The sequence below is a fragment of the Sciurus carolinensis genome, chromosome 4 (assembly GCF_902686445.1).
Source record: "Sciurus carolinensis chromosome 4, mSciCar1.2, whole genome shotgun sequence".
Classification (NCBI taxonomy): domain Eukaryota; kingdom Metazoa; phylum Chordata; class Mammalia; order Rodentia; family Sciuridae; genus Sciurus; species Sciurus carolinensis.
In genome coordinates this window covers 23,232,417-23,253,625 of record NC_062216.1, presented here as the reverse complement: position 1 = coordinate 23,253,625, position 21,209 = coordinate 23,232,417, and the positions used below count along the sequence as shown (strand labels likewise).

Sequence of the window (21,209 nt, the reverse complement as noted above, 5' to 3'; positions counted from 1 at the left end):
TTTTCCTGTGTTCCAAAACTGGAATTCTATTGCAAAAGAGCTTTCCTAATCCTGCAATCTCTTGTTTATTTTGTTAGTTACTTATGTCAGTGTGGACTAATGGGTATTTATTTTATAAGTTAAAATACAGTATTATTTGGTTATTTTAGTGCTTAGATAGTTCCAGGTTTGAACATTGGAAGTTCCTCTAGTTTGGCACCTGCCTTCTACAAAACTCTTATCTTTCGGGTCACTTTCTTAGTTTTTTTTTTTTTTTTTTTGCGGTACTGGGGATCAAACTCAGGGCTTTGTGCTTTTGAGGCAAGCACTCTACCAGCTGAGCTATCTCCCTAGCCCACTTTCTTAGTTTTTGAAATCCCCAAATGCTCTGGTCTTGTCTTATATTCTCCCTGGCCCAATCCCGAAATTAATCATTTCTCCTAGGAGTTCAAGTTGTTTTTTTTGGTTTGGCAGTGAGAAGCCCAGATCTGGGAACTCTGTTCATTGCTACTGGAATATCCTTGCTACTAGGACTTTCCAGAAGACAGAACTTGGAAATATATGTATACTAATTCCTGGGTGTGCACATGGATGTATTTTAATGATCTGTATTCCCACCTACATGTTTACCTACTTACCTTTCTATATTAAATATCATGTGTTCATACTGTCATCTTTCACTCCAATTCAATTCCATTGGTTCATTTTACTCTTCCCTTTATCTGTCATTCTTTCTCAAATTCTGAGAAATCCAGCTTTCATTGTCTATAATACACACACTTATTTGTTCAATTCTAGTATACACATAAAGTAATTTTAGAATTGCTAACATTATCCTGTGGGAAACATTCACTAAGAAGATTAAAAAAATTTGTCACAGATATTTTTATTTGTAGCTCTTAAATATGTCCATATACCATTTTCAAATTTATTCAAGTTAATTTTTCTTACCTTCCTACTGCAATATCATGTAACTATTATTTAGTATTTTTTTTGCACTTAACAGCATGTTTTGAAAATAATTTTAAAGCAGATTGTACATATAGTGTTATGTTATATAGCTGCATAGTATATAACTATGGAGTGGATGTACTGTATTGTTTTAGCCAATCTCATATAAATAGGATTTATTTTGTTAATAAAATCATTACTCTAATAAATAACAACATCATATGTATTTTGTACTGTTGGAGGTTTATTTTCAGAATAGACTCTAGATATGGGATTGCTGAAAGAAAAGATAAGTGGAGATGTAGTTTACTAGGTATTGTCAAGTTTCCTTATGGAATAAGGAATAAACACCTAATTTTTGCAGGCTTTTTGTTGTGGTTTTTTTTTTTTTTTTTTTGTATCAGGGATTGAACCTAGGGGCGATCAACCACCAAGCCACATCCCAGTCCTTTTTTGTATTTTATTGCAGTTAGGGTCTCTCTGAGTTACATAGGGCCTTGCTAAGTTACTGAGGCTGGGTTTGAAATCACAATCCTTCTGCCTCAGCCTCCAAAGTCACTGGGATTATAGGCATGTGCTGTGCTTTGGATTTGAATTTTAAGCATTTTATTATGTTACAAATATTAAGTCTTTATCTATGAAAGACTTATGAATATTTTCTCCCAATGCATCAGTTGTGTTTTGATTTGATTTATGGTGTTTTTTGTCTTGCACTTAAAAATATTTAATGTTATATCTATTAATCTTTTGTGGGGAGATTTTTTTTTTTATTTTAAAGTCATTGTTAGAAACCCTTTTCTTATACCTAGAAAGGAGAAATTTGTCTAAGGTTTCTTCTCATATTTATATTTTTCTACATTTTGATTAATAATCCCTTTGAAGTTTATTTTTGTGTGTAGTATGAGATATGGATATAATTTTTAAGTTTTCAAATGACTACTCAGTGCCTATTGTTAAAAAGTTTGTCTTTTCTCCAATTATTAGAGATGACATATTTCTTGTATACTAAATGTCTTCATGTATTTGGAATAATCCTGAACTTTATACTCTATTCCCCTATTTTATTTGAGACTTCGATGCTGTTTTGATTATAAAGACTTTGTGTTATTTTTAATGTCTCATTAGGCTAGGCTTTCCACATAGTTTTTCTCTTACAATGGTCTCAAATCTATTCTTGCATGTTTATTTCTCCATATGAAATTTTGTTCTCAACTTGTCTGTGTCAAAAAATATCTTATTGGTATTTTTAGCAGACTATATTGAATTTGTAAATTCAACTGGGAGAGAATTGGCATTTTTATAGTGATGAGTCGTTCCAGGCAGGCAGAGGGAATCTATTTATTTACATTTGTCAAAGTCTATTTTTGTGTCTTTCAGAAGAATTTGAAAAATTTCCTCACATACCTTTTATATATTTCTTGTTAATTTCTTCCTAAGGACTAGATCATTTTGGTGCTATTGTAAATGGGATTTTTTCCTGCCATTATATTCTCTAACCTATCTTTGTTTATGCTTATGAAATCTGATTTTTGTCAATTTTACATCCTAAGCTTTCATCAAATTCTTTTATTTTTGTTTTACTTTAATTATTGATTCTCTGGGTTTTCCCCATATCTTATCATCTGTGAATAGAGAGAAATTATTTTGTCTAGAATTGCTTTCTCCAGTCTAATTGAATTCATTAATGAATATGGTGAATAGTAGCAGAGTTAATGAGCATCTTTGCCTTATTCCTGATTTTAGTAGAAATATCTCTAGTGTTCCCCATAAAACAGGACTAAGATGATCTGCCTGTCTATATATCATCTATCTATAGATAGATATGTGCACATGTATATACATATATATGTACATATATATATATATATATATATGCTGTTAAAATGTAGCCCTAAACTTCTATGTTTGAGTATCATAAATGGATGAATATGCGTGTATAGATATATTCATAACTTTTTCTCTTAGCTTTATTAGTACTCTCTGTGACATTAATAAATTTTCTTACATTGAAGCAATTCTGCATTCCTGGTATAAATACTATTAAGTCATGGTGTATCACTTTCTTAATGTGGTGTTGGATTCTGTTCACTAATACTTTGTGTAGAAATTTTGCATTGGTATGTCTGAGGGATATTTTTCTGTAATTATCTTTCTTTATGTTGTCTGTATTTTATGTGCTTCGTAATAAGAATATTTTTTACCCTTTATTTAATATTGTGAAATAATTTGTAGATCTTTGGAATTGTTTGGTCCTTAAAGATTTGATAGGGTTTTGCTGGGTTATCTTTGAAAATATTAAACTGTGTATTGTTTTTTTTTCCTTAGTGTCTGGTAGTAAAAATATTTTCCATCTTTGTCTTTCATTTCCACTATTTCCTCTCTGACCTTTTTTCTTCATATTTTATGTCATTGGATTGTTTCATACCTTTCATCAATGCCTCTTACTACATTTTTAATTTTGGTTATTCTCTGTTGAGCATCTTGTAATACATTCTTTATTTCAGGAGAGCTTCACATTTTCTAAGATTATTTTACTGAATTAAACTAATTAAACTTATTCATTTTCTCTCTCTTTCCAATTCTGTCCCTAATTTTTAAGTTGCTGAATCAAGATCATTTTCAGCTCATAAATGCTTACTTAAGTATAGTGAACCTTATTTAGATTATAGACTTAGATTTCTTGTGCTTTATGGTGGTTGTTATCTTTCGGTATTTATGATGAGATTTTCCTCAGTTAATTTTATGTGAAATTTTGTCTCAGTTAATTTATGTTGGAATTTTGATTTTTGCAAGAGTTCTCCACTGCATTTTCATGATTTTGAGGGTGTGTCAAGATTCTTAATTTAATCATGCCATTTTCCATCAGTCAAGTTAATAGTGTTTTTGTTTGTGTGTTCATTTGTTTATTTTTCTGTGTTTGAGGGGTGGCGAGTCCTACAATTTTGAGGTTGTGTTTGACTTGAAGGGTCCTGAGTATTCTCCTTTGTACTTGGTACTTTTCCCACTTCACCACTTATTTATCAAAGGATTCTTCTTCTTTCCTTTTAGTATTGTTTTCAGAAAATTGTCCCTTTAAGTACTCCTGTCCTTTACAATTTTAAAACAATTTTTAAAACTTCTGTCAATATTTTTACTGACAAATCATAATCATGTACACTTATGGAATACAAGGTGATATTTTGATGTATGAAAAATGATGTTGGAATTTTGGTAGGAATTGCTCTGAATATGTGTTGCTTTGTTGCCTGGATATTTGCACAGTATTAATTATTCAATTCATGAACATGGACAACTTTCCATTTATTCATATTTTCTTCATTTTCATTCATCAGGTACTTGAAAGCCAGGTTTTACAAATAACTATTTGATGAACATCTTGATGTATAAAATCTTGGTGTACAGTTTGGATTATTCACTTATCCTAGAACTTGGATAACCAATCAAAAACTATTAACAATTTAATGATAATTATATGTATTTCCAAATACCCTTGCATTAACCCTGTAAATATTCCCACTCTCATTAGCAAAGTATAAGAGAAATGATACCCCATGTGATTTTTAGTGCTGCTTATTAACTTTAAAATGTACTTTGTTAACTTGAAAGTAAAATACACTAGTTATTTTTGTGTTACTAAAGAGACTGAACATTTTTATATTTTTATAATATCTGCATTTCATTAGAGAACTATAGTCTTATTAAAGGCTTAAACATTTTCTTATTGATTTACAGGAGCTCTTTACATCTTTACATTTTAATAGTTTCATTGAAATTTTTATTGAAATTATTTTCCCACTTAAAATTTTTATTTGTATAATATTTTAGTAGAAACAATTATAATTTTATAGTTTTATAATTATAGTTTTATAGTCATATTTATCTATCTTTTCTGTATGGTTCATTCTAGTAAGACTACTTATGGATAAACATATGCTTTTAGAAAAATAAATGCCATCACATGTTATAATTTGCTTCTGTGACAGGCCGGTGAGACTCTATTTCTGCTTAAGCAAGTCTGGCCAGAAGGATCTGACATTCGAAGTGTCCTTTGTGTTACTTCATGTTCGTGGTCTTTGGGAATGTATCATCGCTTTTTAGAAAACAGAAAGAAGACCTCCTCTGGTCAGATAGGTGACAATCAACAGGTGTGCTTGTTTTACCTTTCCTGGGAAACATTGTTCCGCTCCACTTTTGATATTCTGTTAATGTTCATCCACCATTTCCTCCCTTTGATACTCATGTTTTCCCCTTATTTATATAAAATTCAACTAGAGGAACAGCGCTAGAACTTACATTAATAAAGAAACATCTGCTGTGTTGCTCTGTGATTTAGTGTTTCACTGTACAGATGTTTCACCTAGTACACATTTAGTCTAAATCATGCAGAGGGAGGGGAAACAAGAAGGGGTATTAGCACGTGGAGGAAGCCTGCTCTGCTACCATGTTTTGAAATCTGAATTCATCATGCCAATAAATTCTCACAACAGCCTTTCACAGCAGGCATTATTATTCCTATTTCACCTATGGGAACATGGACTGAGTTTCAGGTATTCCAGAAAACATTCCTCAAACCAATGGAGCTAAATAGCCACACGGATTAAATTCAGGTTTTTTTTTTTTTGTGCAAATTCCACAATACCACAGTCTGGAAAGAACATGCCTCTTGTGTTGTTTTGATGTCACCCTAACTGGAGAGGTACTACAGTTCTTAACCTTCTTTATAGCTAATAAGGTCAAGAATCTGTGACCCAGCCTGGATCTCCTCTACAACTAAACATTCATCTCTACATGTATGTACTCTTGTATGCACACACACACACACACATATGCAGACACACTCACATACTGTGTGTACACGTGCTATTTTGTATGCAATCTGAGTACTGGGGTGATTTTAACCAAAAGTTCCTATTAAGGAAAAAATGAAGTTTTATCTCTATCCTTCACAATTTCAGAAAGGCACCAGGGATCACCATCATTTCCTCAGTATTGTTTTTGTTTGTCTTCAATCTCTCTCTCTCTCTCTCTCTCTCTCTCTCTCTCTCTCTCTCTCTCTCTCTCTCTCTCTCTTTTGTATCAGGAATTGAGCCCAGAGGCGCTTAACCACTGAGACTTATCCCCAGCCCTTTCTATATTTTATTTAGAGACAGGGTTTTGCTAAGTTGCTTAGGGCATTGCTCAATTGCTGAGGTTGGCTTTGAACTTGGTGGTCTTCCTGCCTCAGCCTCTGGGAGCAGCTGAGATTACAGATATGCAGTATGTGCCATAGTGCCTGGCTCAATATCTCTTTAAATATGTATGAAACATTTCTACATGATTTGGTATGCTATTTTAAATCATTCTCATAAAAAATGAGAAAGTAAGTCAAATCTCTCTGCAACTTCCAACCATTGGACCCTGTTTAGCCCTCTGGAGGGGCCCTAATGGAGTCTCACTCTTGCTTCCCTAACAACCATGCAAACATTTGAAGATAGACATCTTGTCCTGTGATATTCACTTCTTTCCCCTTGTTATTACTGGGTATGTTTGTCAAATATTGCCATTGTAGTGTCCTCACCCTGGTAACTTGCAATATTACTTTTAAAATTTAAAAATTTAAATTTAAAATTTTGGCAAATAGAACATGTAAGGTGTGGCTCCATCCATGCAGAGTCTTGTGGGTTCCTGACTTTATTAGTAGCTGGATCAACTCATGTGAAATTTGGCTTAACTGAAAATCCTGGAAAATGTCTTACTTTAACAATTATTAAGCTGGAAACTTCCTTTTTACTTCATCTCAATATGTATAAATGCAGTCAAGTTCATTAAGGAAAGTACTGTCTCAACATGCAGAATGAAGAATGCAGTAATAATGCTTTAATTCCTGCATGGAAAAGTTTGACTTCTAGCTATTGTGGTTCTGCAAGTTTATTATGCAGTTTTATAGGTTGCTGTTCTCTGGTTTACCTTCTTTATTTTGTTTAGGTGAAAGGTCATTGCTTAACCCTGCAGGAGCTGGAAGATTTGTGTAGACTGCATTGTCTCAGTGTGGTGTTTCTTCTCCACTTGCCTCTTTCTCAAAGAGCATGTTCCAGATTCATTACTTCCCATTGGATTAAAGACATTCAGCCTTTCTTTAAAATGGTAAATATACTCTTTATTAGATTATTTTTCTTTTGTTTCCATTGTTTGTTGGATAAAAACCATAATAAGCTGCAAAACAGATTTATATGTGCACAATATTGGCCCTTGGGGGGTTTTAAAGTTTCAATTGCTTAAATCAATCACGTATCTCTTTTCAACAACAATGTTTGGTAGTAATAACAAAATGTCATGATGTACATCCAACATAAATATCTTTCCTATTTTTTCTTCTTCAAATGTCTGTCAAGATCAGGTTTTTGTATCATCCACTGTAGGAGATTATTGGTGATTATGTGTTTTACTCTAAATAGGAACAGAAGAAATAACATAATACTTTATTATTTTTGTGTCCATTATAGATGATAGATGGAGAATTTGGAAAAGTTAGGAAAATAGAAAGAAAAAGCAAAAGAAAAACTTCACCAGAGACCCATCACTCAGATCATTGCTAGCAACTGTTAATATTTTGGTTTATTCTTTTTTAGTTTAAATGCATAGACTTTTCTATTGTTTCTCTAATTGGAACCACACACACATGCACATGTACACACACACAGACACATATTTTTCCTCTTCACATATATTTATATTTTCTTTCACATCACTGGTTAGCATCATTTTTAATGAATACTAATTACCTTTGAATGGTCTAATTACTCATTTCTGTATTATGGAGTGTTAAAAAAGACTTTGTTATGTTATAAATACTATTATTATATGAGTTTTTCCTTTTAATTTGGGGTTATTCACTTTGGCTCGATACCCAGAAATGGAATTAAGTATACTAAATGATATGGAAGTTTTTTTTAGGATATTGATAACATGTAGTCAAAATGTTCAAGGAAAGTGTTTTATATCCCCAATCAATTAATTAAGAAGTCAGTCCATGAACATTTATCTAGTGTATACATATTATGCTAATATGGTAATAGATTAAGGAAAACCTTATCCCACTCTAACTCTTTATTGGAACTATATTTTGCAAGGAAGACAGATAGAGTTTTAACAATTACTATGAAGGAGGAACTATAGGATGTTTTACAATCTGGTATAAAAAGAGCCAACCCAATCTGCAAAGAATGGTTTTGCTTAAGAAGTGAAGTGAACCAGGTCCTGAAGGATGAGTAGGAGTTAGCAGGATGGGGAAATAATGAAAGCTGGATTCCGAGAGAAGCTGCAGCATGTGTGATTGAGGATGTCTTGACCAGGGAGTTGAGATCCACCTCCTGCAATAGGATTAGAGAGCATGTGGGGGAGGGTTGAAGCTGAATAAGTGGGTAAAAGACAAATTAGAGGGGATCCTGTAGGGCCTGATAAGAGAGTGACCATATCACCAATCAGAAGCACTGAGAATCAAGTGGATGATTTCAAGCAAACCAAGGACACTTTCATTAAAAACAAACAAACAAACAAACAAACAAACAAACAAACAAAAAAACTCTGTCTTGCAGTGTAGACAAGGCAGATTTGGGAGTATTGTGTGATAACTACCTTTGTCATGTAAAGATATTGATGGTAATAGGGACTAAGGAAGTGGCCCATGACCATCAGTGGATCCAGTTATGTTGCTTGTGTGGAACACTGAACAGTGACACAAACTTGGACACAGGTACTCTTTCTCACTAAAACAAGAATGGCACTTGCAGAAATGCCTTGAATCAAAGGCTGGCATGTGGGCTATGCCGGAAGTTCACAAAGGAATTGAACTGAGCATGATGAAGTGATTGATTTGGACAAATTTTGCTTGGTAGTGCAGAGATTGCATTTACTGTATTAGCATCATGTAGATGTAAGGTCAGTAATTGAAGGTCAGGTATAGAAAAACACATTTCTTGATTATTTTGAGTTTTTGAACACTCATAACCATTTCTTTTTTGCTTTTTATTTATTTATTTTTAAAATTTTTAATACAATCTTTTTTTTATTTTTACAGACTGCATTTTCATTCATTGTACACAAATGGGGTACAAATTTTCATTTCTATGGTTGTACACGATGTAGATTCACACCATTCATATAATCATACATATACATAGGGTAATACTGTCTGTTTCATTCTACTACCTTTCTGTCCCTCACCCCTCCCAGCCCATTTTCCTCTACACCATCCAAAGTTCCTTCATTCTTCTCTTCCCACTGCCACCCACCCTGCATTATATATTGTCATGCACTTATCAGAGAAAACATTCAGCCTTTGGTGTTTTGGCTTGGCCTATTTTACTTAGCATGATCTTTTCCAACTTCATCCATTTACCAGCAAATGCCATAATTTTATTCTTCTTTATGACTGAGTAATATTCCATTGTGTATATATACCACAGTTTCTTTATCCATTTATCAATTGAAGGGCATCTAGGTTGGTTCTATAATCTAGCTATTGTGAATTGAGTTGCTATGAACATTGATGTGGCTGTATCACTGTAGAATGCTGATTTTGAGTCCTTTGGGTATAAATTGAGGAGTGGGATAGTTGGGTCAACTGGTGGGTCTATTCCAAGCTTTCTGAGGAATCTCCATACTGCTTTTCAGAGTGACTGCACCAATTTGCAACTCTACCAGCAATGTACGAGTGTGCCTTTTTCCCCACATCCTCGCCAACACATATTATTGCTTGTGTTCTTGGTAATAGCCATTCTAACTGGAGTTAGATGAAATCTTAGGGTGGTTTTAATTTGCATTTCTCTAATTACTAGGGGTGATGAGCACTTTTTTCATATATTTGTTGATCACCTGTATATCTTCTTCTGTGACATGTCTGCCCATTTCCTTAGCCCATTTATTGATTGGGTTCTTTGTATTTTGGGTGTGAAGTTTTTTAAGTTCTTTATAAACTTTGGAGATGAGTGCTCTGTCTGAAGTGTGTGTGGAAAAGATTTACTCCCACTCTGTAGGCTCTCTTTTCACATTATTGATTGTTTCCTGTGCTGAGAAAAAACTTTTTAGTTTGACTCTATCCCATTTATTGATTCTTACTTTTATTTCTTGTGCTATGGCTATCTTGTTAAGGAAGTCTGGTCCTAAGCCAACGTCGTGGAGATTCGGGCCTACTTTTTCTTCTATTTGGTGAAGGGTCTCAGGTCTAATTCCTAGATCCTTGATCCATTTTGAGTTGAGTTTTGTAAGGGTGAGAGGTAGGGGTTTAATTTCATTTTACTGCATATGGATTTCCAGTTTTGCCAACACCATTTGTAAGTTTTTTCTCCATTTGTAAGTTTTCTCCATTGTAAGTTTTTTTGCACCTTTGTCTAGTATGAGATAACTGTACTTATGTGAGTATGACTCCATGTCTTCTATCCTGTACCATTGGTCTACCTGTCTATTTTGGTGCCAATACCATGCTGTTTTTGTTACTATTGCTCTATAGTAGAGTTTAAGGTCTGGTATTGCCATACCTCCTGCATCACTCTTCCTGCCCAGGATTGCTTTCACTATTCTGGGTCTTTTGTTCTTCCAGATGAAGTTCATGATTGCTTTTTATGTTTCTGTGAGAAATGTCACAGGGATTTTAATTGGAATTGTGTTAAATCTGTATAGCGCCTTTGGTAGTATGGCCATTTTGATAATATTAATTCTGCCTATCCAAGAACATGGGAGATCTTTCTATCTTCTAAGGTCTTCTTCTTTCTTTAATGTTTTGTAGTTTTCATTGTAGAGATATTTCACCTCTAGATTGATTCCCAAGTATTTCTTTTCTTTGGAGGATTGTGAATGGAGTTGTTTTCCTCCTTTCCCTTTCAGATGTTTCATCACTTATGTATATAAATACTTTAGATTTATGTGCATTGATTTTATATCCTGCTATTTTACTGAGTTCATTTATGAGGTCTAGAAGTTTTCTGGTGGAGTTTTTTGGATCCTTTAAATAGAGAATCATGTCATCAGCAAATGACAGCTTGAGTTCCTCTTTTCCTATTTGTATTCCTTTAATTTCTTTAGTCTGTCTAATTGCTCTGGCTAGTATTTCAAGGACGATGTTGAATAGAAGTGGTGAAAGAGGACATCCCTGTCTTGTTCTAGTTTTTAAAGGGAATGCTTTCAGTTTTTCTCCATTAAGAATGCTATTGGCTATGGACTTAGCATAAATAGCCTTTACAATGTTCAAGTATATTCCTACTATCCCTATTTTTTCTAGTGTTGTGAGTAAGGAGGGGTGTTGTATTTTGTTGAACACTTTTTCTGCATCATTGAAATAATCATGATTCTTATCCTTAAGTCTATTGATATGATGAATTATATTTATTGATTTACGAATGTTGAACTAACCTTGCATTCCCGAGATGAACGCCACTTGATCGTGGTGCACAATTTTCTTAATATGTTTTTGGATGTGGTTTGCCAGGATTTTGTTAAGGATTTTTGCATCTATATTCATCAGAGATATTGGTGTAAAATTTTCTTTCCTTGATGTGTCTCTGGTTTGGGTATGAGGGTGATATTAGCTTGAATGAATTTGGTAGGGTTCCCTCCTTTTCTATTTCCTGGAATACTTTGAGAAGTATTGTAATGAATTCTTCTTTGAAGGTCTTATAGAACTCAGATGAGAATCCATCTGGTCCTGGGCTTTTCTTGGTTGGTAGACTTTTGATGGCTTCTTCTATTTCATTGCTTGATATTGATCTGTTTAAATTGTGTATGTCCTCCTGGTTCAGTTTGGGAGGATCACAGGTCTCTAGAAATTTGTTGATGTCTTTGGTATTTTCTATTTTGTTGGAATATAGATTTTCAAAGTAGCTTCTCATTATGTTATGTGTTTCAGTGGTTTCTGTCATGATATTTTCTTTTTTATCCTGAATTTTAGTAATTTGAATTTTCCCTCTCCTTCTCTTTGTTAGTGTGGCTAAGGGTTTGCCTATTTGTTTACTTTTTCAAAGAACCAATGTTTGTTTCGTCAATTTTTTGAATTGTTTCTTTTGTTTCAATTTCATTGATTTCAGCTCTGATTTTAATTATTTCCTGTCTTCTAGTACTTTTGGTGTTGTTCTGTTCTTCTTTTTCTAGGGCTTTGAACTGTAATGTTAGGTCATTTAGTTGTTGACTTTTTATTCTTTTCTGGAATGCGCTCCATGCAATGAATTTTCCTCTTAGCACTGCTTTCATAGTGTCCCAGAGATTTTGATATGCTGTATCATCATTCTCATTTACCTCTAAGAATTTTTTATCTCCTCCCTGATTTTTTCTGTTATCCATGTTTCATTCAATAGTATATTATTTAGTCTCCAGGTGTTGGAGTAATTTCTGTTTTTTTTTTTTTTGATCATTGATTTCTACTCTCAATCCATTATGATCTGATAGAACACAAGGCAGTAGCTCTATTTTTGCATTTCCTAAGGGCTGCTTTGTGGCATAACATATGGTCTATTTTCGAGAAGGTTCCATGTGCTGCTGAGAAGAAAGTAAATCCACTTGTTGATGGATGGAGTATTCTATATATGTCTATTAAGTCTAGGTTATTGATTGTGTTATTGAGTTCTATGGTTTCTTTGGTTGGTTTTTGTTTGGAAGATCTATCTAGTGGTGGCAGCAGTGCATTAAGATCACCCAGAATTATTGTGTTGTGGTCTATTTGACTCCTGGAGTTGAGAAGGATTTGTTTGATTTACATGGATGCACTGTTGTTTGGAGCATAAATATTTATGATTGTTATGTCTTCCTGATTTATGGTTCCCTTAAGCAGTATGAAATGTCCTTCTTTATCCCTTGAAGTTTTGGCTTGAAGTTCACTTTATCTGAAATAAGGATGGAAACTCCTGCTTTATTACTGAGTCTGTGTACGTAGTAGGTTTTATCCCATCCTTTCACCTTTAGTCTGTGGATGTCTTTTTCTATGAGATGAGTCTCTTGAAGGCAGCATATTGTTGGGTCCTTCTTTTTATTCCAATCTGCCAGTCGATGTCTTTTGATTGATGAGTTTAGGTCATTAATGTTCAGGTTTATTATTGAGATATGATTTGTATTCCAAGTCATTTGGGCTTATTTTTAATTTTTAACTTGACTGGGTTTCTCCTTTGAATGGTTTTTCTTTTAAGGTAGTTCCTCCCTTTTCTGACCTACATTGTTGTTTTTCATTTCCTCTTCATGGAATATTTTGTTGAGAATATTCTGCAGCACAGGCTTTCTATTTGTAAATTCTTTTAACTTTTGTTTATCATGGAAGGATTTTATTTCATCTTCAAATCTGAAGATTAGTTTTGCTGGGTATAGGATTCTTGGTTGGCAACCATGTTCTTTCAGAGCTTGAAATATGTTGTTCCAGGCCCTTCTAACTTTTAGAGTCTGGGCTGAGAAATCTGCTGATAACTATATTGGTTTCCCCTTATATGTAATCTGATGCTTTTCTCTTGCGGCCTTCAAAATCCTATCTTTATTTTGTATGTTAGGAATTTTTATTATAATGTGTCTTGGTGTAGATCTTTGTGATTTTGTGCATTGCGTGTTCTGTAAGCCTCTTGTATTGATTTTCCATTTCATTCTTCAGGTTTGGGAAATTTTCTGATATTATTTCATTGAATAGGTTGTTCATTCCTTTGGTTTGTATCTCTGTGCCTTCCTCAAACCCAATAACTCTTAAATTTGGTCTTTTCATAATGTCCCATAGTTCTTGAAGTTTCTATTCACGATTTCTTACCATCTTCTCTGTTTGGGCAACTTTATTTTCAAGATTAAATATTTTGTCTTCATTATCTGAAGTTCTGTTTTCCAAGTGGTCTAGTCTGTTGGTGATGCTTTCCATTGAGTTTTTTATTTGGTTTATTGTTTCCTTCATTTCAAGGATTTCCATTTGTTTGTTTGTTTGTTTTTTTTTTAAATCTCTATCTCTTTGTTGACATGATCTTTTCCTTCCTGCAGTTGCTCTTTCAACTGCTTATTGGAGTGATCATTCATTGCCTGCATTTGATCTCTTATCTCATCCTTTACTTCATTAATCATTTTAAATGTGTATATGCTGAACTCCTTTTCTGACATTTCTTCTACCATGCTGTCAGTGAATTCTATTAATATAGAATCTAGGTGTGTTTGGATCATTTTCTTCCCTTGTTTTTTCATGTAGTTCGTGTATCTTCCCCTCTAGCAGTGCAGATCTAGGGTATTGCAGTTTCCCCCCTATAGGCTTATAGTGACCCTATAGGTTTCCAAAACCTTTTCTTTAAGCAGGAGATCAATATTAGCAGTGCCCAGTACAGATAACATGCAGCCATAAACCAAATAGCCCCTATGAGGACATTAACAATATTGTCATAATAAACAGAATGAGTTCAATCATTATCTACAATATAACAAATAGATCTGCAATAAGGTCTGCAGTTTCTAATGGAGGACAAAGAGGATGGGGAAGGGTGTGGAATGTAGCTGTTAATGGGATAAGAAAAGAGTATACAGAAGTTCTAGATCGTAGAAAGAGTGATAGTATAATCAAAAGAAGTTGGTTGTTAGCATGCAAAAAGGGAGAAAGAGACTCTGAGAGAACAGGTATACAGAAGGAAAAATGAGCAAGAAAAGTAAAGAAATAAACACTTAAAAATTTTCAATAAGGAGAAAAACAAAAACTACACTATAGCAGTCATATAGTATTCAAACTTCCCAGTCTTCAGTAGCCTGATCTATGAGAGGTAACTGACAATGAGCTTCCAGTCTCCAGCAGTTGTCTCAGGATGATATTTGCCCCACCTAAAGATGGGAGATAAGACTTCCAGGATTATCCAAGATGGCCACTCTGGATTCCAAAGGTGTTGGCAAATGAGGAGCTGCAACTCGGGGTGTGGGTATGGTCGGCTGGGGGTCCTGGAGGCAGGGTATGGTCAGTCTGGTTGTGGGATCCTGGAGGCGGGGTGCAGTCAGTTTCTCTGGGGGTCCTGGTGGCAGGGAACAGTCAGTAGGTCTGAGGGCCCTGGAGGCAGGGAGTTGTCAGTTGGACTGAGGGGTTCTGGAGACCGGGTTCAGTCAGTCCGGCCAGGGGACCTACAGTTCCTGGCTGTTGTCTCAAAATGGCGGCAGCCACGTGTAACCAAACCTGCAGGCACTGTGACAGTGAACTTCCAGGCAACAGCAGGCAGCTGGCGCTCCACTGGCAGTCTATAGTCAGTCTGCTGGCTGTCATCAGATGGTCAGCAGGTGAACCTTGGGCAGTGGGTGATGGGCAGTGAAAGGCAGGCGATGAACAGGCAAGCGGCAGGCAAATGGCGGATGGTAGGCACGAGAGGGTGAGCCATCTGCACTCAAAAAGTAGTCCATATGCTGGCAGACTGCAGGTGATTGCAGTAGACAAATGGGGTAAACAGCAGGGGATTGATAAGCAGCAAAAACTGCCTCACCAAGAAACAGATTACCTCTGCTTCTCATAACTGTTTTAATGAAAATTTTAAGGAGTTTTGAGATGCAGTAAATATTAGATGGGATGAACATAGCACCATGTAATTTCTGTTGATGCTTTTATGAGGAAATACTTTCCTGGATTCCAAATCCCATTGCAGAACTTTCCTATAGGTATTTTGGTAGTCCATCAGGAGGCTGCAGACTGTGGTTCATCGAAAGAGGATAGGAAGATTCCATTTCTAGCTCCTATTCAATTTACTTAGACATTTTAACATAAATCTTTTCTGGTTAATAGAGTAAACCTGATGATACTATGTGTCAGATATTAAAATAAAAATTATAGCATTGATATTATGCTACAACTTTTGTTGTAAATTTATTTCTCAGAACTATTTAATTTTCTTTTATTATATTTATAGTGATTGAGTTATGTGTACTTAACTACCAAAGGGTATGAATGTAATAGTTGTGGTATTGAGTTACAGGTTTAAATAAAAGTTTTTTTTTTTAACCTAAAGATGTCTTTTATGAAGAATTTTCTACATAGTTTTTTTATTAAATGCATCTGAAAGAATTAGGTGAAAAAGATATTATAAAAGTTATAAATTTGGGACTGTTTTAAGATGGTTCTGAAGAATATGCTTTGTAACTTATGTGATAGAAATATCAGTCTTTAATTAGGATGATCTGGATTGCTGGAAGTCATAACAACACCATTATTTATTTTGCCCTTGCTCTGCATGTGTGGCTTTTATTTGTGTCACTTCATTTAGATATAACAACAGTTCTTTTATTTCTTCATTTTACAAATGAAAAACTTGGGCTCAGATAAATGACCCATGAGCACAATAATAAATGGCCAGGTTGAGATATGACTTCTGCCCTGTCCAGCTTCAAACATGTCCTCTGCAACAGTGGCTGATTTTCTGTGATCAGTCACCTTTCTCATCTTTCCCATACTCCATAGTCTCAATTGTTGGAAGCATCCTGTAACTTGAAATATAATTTCAGGAACCCCTGAAATTTTTACAACAGAGGATGTTTTTGAGACTCCTGGGAAAAGTTACTGGGAAAATTTGTGGGATAGCTCAGGGAGGTCTACTGTGGATCTCACAGTGGAGACCACACCAGAGGCACTTCTTATATCAGGTGAATGAAACCAGGCCCCATTGCTCTGCTGCCTTTAAATACTGTGGTTCACTCTGGGGCATCATGGGAAAGAGATCTGTGGAAAAACTACACTGCAGTCATTCTTAAAGTGTGGTTCCTGAAAAACTGTCAGTAGTACATGGAAACTTCTTAGAAGTGCAGATTCTTAGGCCTCCCCTCAGGCCTACTGAGTCAGATGCCCAGCAATCTGTGGTTTATTTAACAACTTTTCCAGGTGAGGCTTATGCTAACTTTTGAGGACCGTTGTTCTATGGATGTGTGCAGCTTTTTTTGGTGGTTCATTGGTAGATAAAACTACTCAATAGGTGGAAGATTCATGCTTTATTGATATTTATAACTTCATGATGAACCTTGGACAGTTTCCCTGAGCTACCTGGTTAGAGCCAGGCTATGTTGTACATTTAAAAGAAATATCAGAGAGATTGCACCAATTTGCAGTCCCACCAGCAGTGTGTCAAGTGTACCCTTTTCCCTATAACCTCACCAACATTTATTGTTACTCGTATTCTTAAGAATTGCCATTCTGACTGGAGAAAAATGAAATCTCAGTATAGTTTTAATTTGCATTTCTCTATGGAGATTCCTCAGAAAACTTGGAATGGGACCATATTTGACCCAGTTATCCCACTCCATGGTATATATCCAAGGGAATGAAAATCAGCATACTACAGCTCAATTCACAATAGCCAAGTTATGGAACCAACCTAGGTGCCCTTCAATAGATGAATGGATAAAGAAAATGTGGTATATATGTACATATAAATCACATTACTCGGCCATAAAAAAGAATGACTTTATGACTTTTGCTAACAGATGGATAGATCTGGAGACTATCATGCTAAGTGAAGTAAACCAATTGCAACAAAGCAAAGGTCAAATGTTTTCTCTGATGCATGGAAGCTAACCAATAATAAGTTGGCAGGGGCAGGGATTGAGGGGAAGAATAGAAGTGCAGTGAATTAGACAATGGGAGATGGGGGAAGGGAGAAGGGATAAGCAAAAAAAGACAAAAAAAAAGTGGAATGAATCTGACATAACTTTTCCATGTACACATATGAAAACATCACAGTGAATCACACCATCATGTACATCCATAAGAACTACACTCTAACTAGAATAAGATATATTCCATGCTTGTATATCTATATTGAAATGAATTTTGCTATCATATGTAAACATAAAAGAACCAATAAATAAAAAATAAAAGAGGGATGGAGTTGTGGCTCAGTGGTAGAGCATTTGCCTGGCACATGTGAGGCCCTGGGTTTGATACTCAGCACCACATATAAATAAATAAAAGACCCATTGACAACTAAAACAAAGAGGAAGAAAGAAAGAAAGAAATATCAAATTTCACAAAATTAGTGTGAAAAACATGCACACCGTTGGTTGATATTTTCACATTGATTACATGCTAAAATGATATTTTAAATCTATGAGCTAAATCAAATAAATTACTAGAATTAATTTCAGGTTGTTTTTAACATAATTTCTAGAAAATTTAAAGAGTAGCTTGCCCATGTTTTATTTCTATTATATAGCACTGGGTTAAAGTTCCCAATCAGTAGATAAATTTGTTCCCATTTGCAAAGCACTTGTATTTTGTTTTTAAGGGAGTGTGGAAGCAGAGAAGCTTTAGTTTCCTCTTTCAATTTAACTCTGCAGACTGCTAAGTGTCATTCATTAAAAGCTTAACTAGGTTCTGACTTGGATCCACTTTACTCAGAACTAAGTGTGGGTAGTCAAGACACTACCTGTGTTCCTTGGCAACATAGCCTCCCAGCCTAAACCTGGTTGGGTGCACAAGAGTGAAGGTGGATGGGAATCTTCAAGTTGAAGAATTCAGCATTTTTTAGATCCTGAATAATCAAAATCTTTTTAAAAATGCTCTTTTGACCTGAAAGTAAAATTGGAAAACATTAAAACCTAAGTAAGAAAAGAGGCACATTTGAAAACTCTACTGGCATGTATAACGAATTAGAACAAATAAAAAAAAATTTTAATAAAGTAGAAGTATTTTTGTAGCCTTGAGACTCTGTGTATCACAATGAGGAAAAAAAAATATTGAAAATCAAATACACAAGACTGGGGTTGTAGCTCAGTGGTAGAGTGCTTGCCTAGCATGTGTGAGGCTCTGGGTTTGAGTTTCAGCACTGCATACAAAAAAATAAGAAATAAAGGTCCATTAACAACTAAAAAATAAAAATAAAAATAAAAAAAGGAAAATCAAATGCACAAATTTCCTTGACTTGTGATAAATAACTGTACTAAATTCATCTGGGGGCAGTTTCAAATTTAATTTGTGCTTTAATCTTTTAAGTCATGAAGCATTCATCAGCACCCAGACTGAGTGAGCTTATATATTAATAAGAATTGGAACAGTTCTACCCACATACCTTGCAACTGAATTACAGAAGTGTATAAAGTCATTCTATACTTATTGCTAATGTGAAAATTATAAATAACTTGGTTTTATTTTCAATTTCAGAAAAGTTGGTGTGAATATTTCATCCTCAGTAATCTAAACATTTTCAAATCTTGGAATCTGAATTTAACTCACCTTTCTGACCTAAGTGATGGGCCTTTGTTGAAGAATATTGCTTTTTATTATGAAACTGAAAATGTAAAAGGTATCACTTTACCATATAATGATAATTAAACTTTCATACACAGGTAAACATTGTAGAGGTTTGAAAAGTTAAAAGAAATTTTGTTGAACTTTTACCTTATAACAGCAATTATTTTCCTTTCTTTTAATCTTTGTTCATTTATGTAAATAATTTTTACTTAGTTATAATCAGAATGAATATTGTATAAGGCTTACTCGTATATTTGCTATGTGTAATTTGTGTTTCTTTTAAAATTTTTTTCTTAGGATAAGTCCACTGATGTTTCTTAAATGTCAAAGAAAAATAAAACTCATTGTCATGAAACCATAACCGAGCTTTATTGAAGCTTTTTTGACAGGTTGAGTTTGGTCCCCTTGTATTGCTAACATTGGAATGAACTGGCTACTATAAATTAGTGATATTTTACTAATTTTTTTATCTCTTCAGAATCATATTTATGTGCATTTTTATTGACTATAAAATTATGTATGCTACATTTAAAAAGTATTAAAAATAATGAAAAACATTAAATATTCACCATCTGTTATTCCTAGTTACGGTAGTTATAATTTTAACAGTTATCAAATGGAAAAACAAGAAAAACTTTAAAATCTGCTATCTCAGTCAATACTAGTGACTATTTTCCTCTAGGTACAATGTATAACAGACTGAAAACATTTATATATGATGTACATTTAGAGCTTCATGAATTTAGTCAAAATATTTATCTATGCTTCTACACATGTATGAATGACTTTTAATATTTAGTGGTTATTTATGTAGGCCTACATTTGAATTTGGGAAATACCATCATGAGGGATTATGAACATCTCTGGAACACTGTATCAAAGTTGGTAAGACAGTTTGATGTGGGAAAGTCATTTCCTTTGAGAACAACAAAACTTCAGTTTCTTAGAAAGAATCCATCACCAATCAAAGGTAATAGATTCCTAATTTAATTCAAAATATAAACATTATTTCTCTGAAAATGTTTTGAAAGTACCACTAACCATGCTCCAGGAGGTATAAGTAATTTTCTGGCACTGTTTTTTAATACTTGTCATATCTTTGGGGTGGCATGCAATGTCTATAATTTTGGAAGATTTATGTTTTGCTTATAATTAGTGTTGTTGCCAGTTTAAAAAATGAGCCAGTTATATGTGAAATTTTGTTTTCAACAATATGGAAGTTTAGATTAAATGAAAATTCTTAGTGCAAAAACACTTGAAATTCTGGATAAGTGACAACCCAGCATTCCTGGGTTGGGGAAATGTACATTGTCAGGTAGGATGCACCTCTAGATATCTATTGTACTACATGAGGAGTACAGTCAATAGTATTAAATTTTGTATTACATGAAAGTAATGTTGGAAGAGAATAGATTTTAGGTATTCAGCACACACAAAAAGAAATAAAGAAAAAACAACCATCTGAAATGATGGATATGTTAATTTGCTTGGTTGTATTATCACATTACTAAGAGTTTATATATCAAGATAGGTATTCAACACACAGAGATAAAGATGGAAGCTAGAAAGAAGTTTAACTTTTAATACATTTTGGATATTCAAGGGAGAGAATGAACTAATGCGAGTTGGACAAGTTTTAAAGAAATGATTGAGCACTTGCCTGGCTTTACAAAAGGCAAGAATTTGCATGTTCAGGATGTATTATGAAACCCAATTGAACACATGTACGCATGTGCATTTAAAAATACATGTGGTAGAAATAGTTGAATTTAAAAATAAAAAAATTTAAAGTACCCGTGTAACCTACAAAGGAACAAAAATTAGTCTATTAACAACAATAGAATTCAGAATGTAGTGGAATTATTCATAGTTGTTAAAATATAAGAATGAAGGAGAAATGTGCACAATTTCAGAAAAACAAAAATTGATTTATTCATTATCACATCATCACTGAAGATACTTCTTTGTGATGAATTTCAGGAAAAATAATATGATCCAAAAGGAATGTGAGAAAGCTACAGGATTCTTAGGATAGATTGATAGAAAGATACTTTTCAGAATTTTCGAGAAAAAAAAATACTCTTTTCTTCTATCAGTA

The 21,209-nt window shown here is 34.1% G+C and overlaps 1 protein-coding gene across 6 annotated transcripts in view; it reads left to right on the top strand.

The window, feature by feature from the left end:
* LOC124983792 (probable ATP-dependent RNA helicase DDX60) overlaps window positions 1-21,209 on the top strand; it is a 102,507-nt gene that overhangs the window by 10,855 nt on the left and 70,443 nt on the right. For all 6 annotated transcript variants that reach the window (XR_007108498.1, XM_047551365.1, XM_047551366.1 and 3 more), the window contains 4 exons: window positions 4,914-5,075; window positions 6,895-7,053; window positions 19,022-19,163; window positions 19,926-20,081. Coding sequence is in view for 5 of the 6 variants with exons in the window: in XM_047551365.1 (XP_047407321.1) it covers window positions 4,914-5,075; window positions 6,895-7,053; window positions 19,022-19,163; window positions 19,926-20,081 (619 nt within the window). In the remaining variant the exon portion in view is untranslated. The remainder of the gene's footprint in view (window positions 1-4,913; window positions 5,076-6,894; window positions 7,054-19,021; window positions 19,164-19,925; window positions 20,082-21,209) is intronic.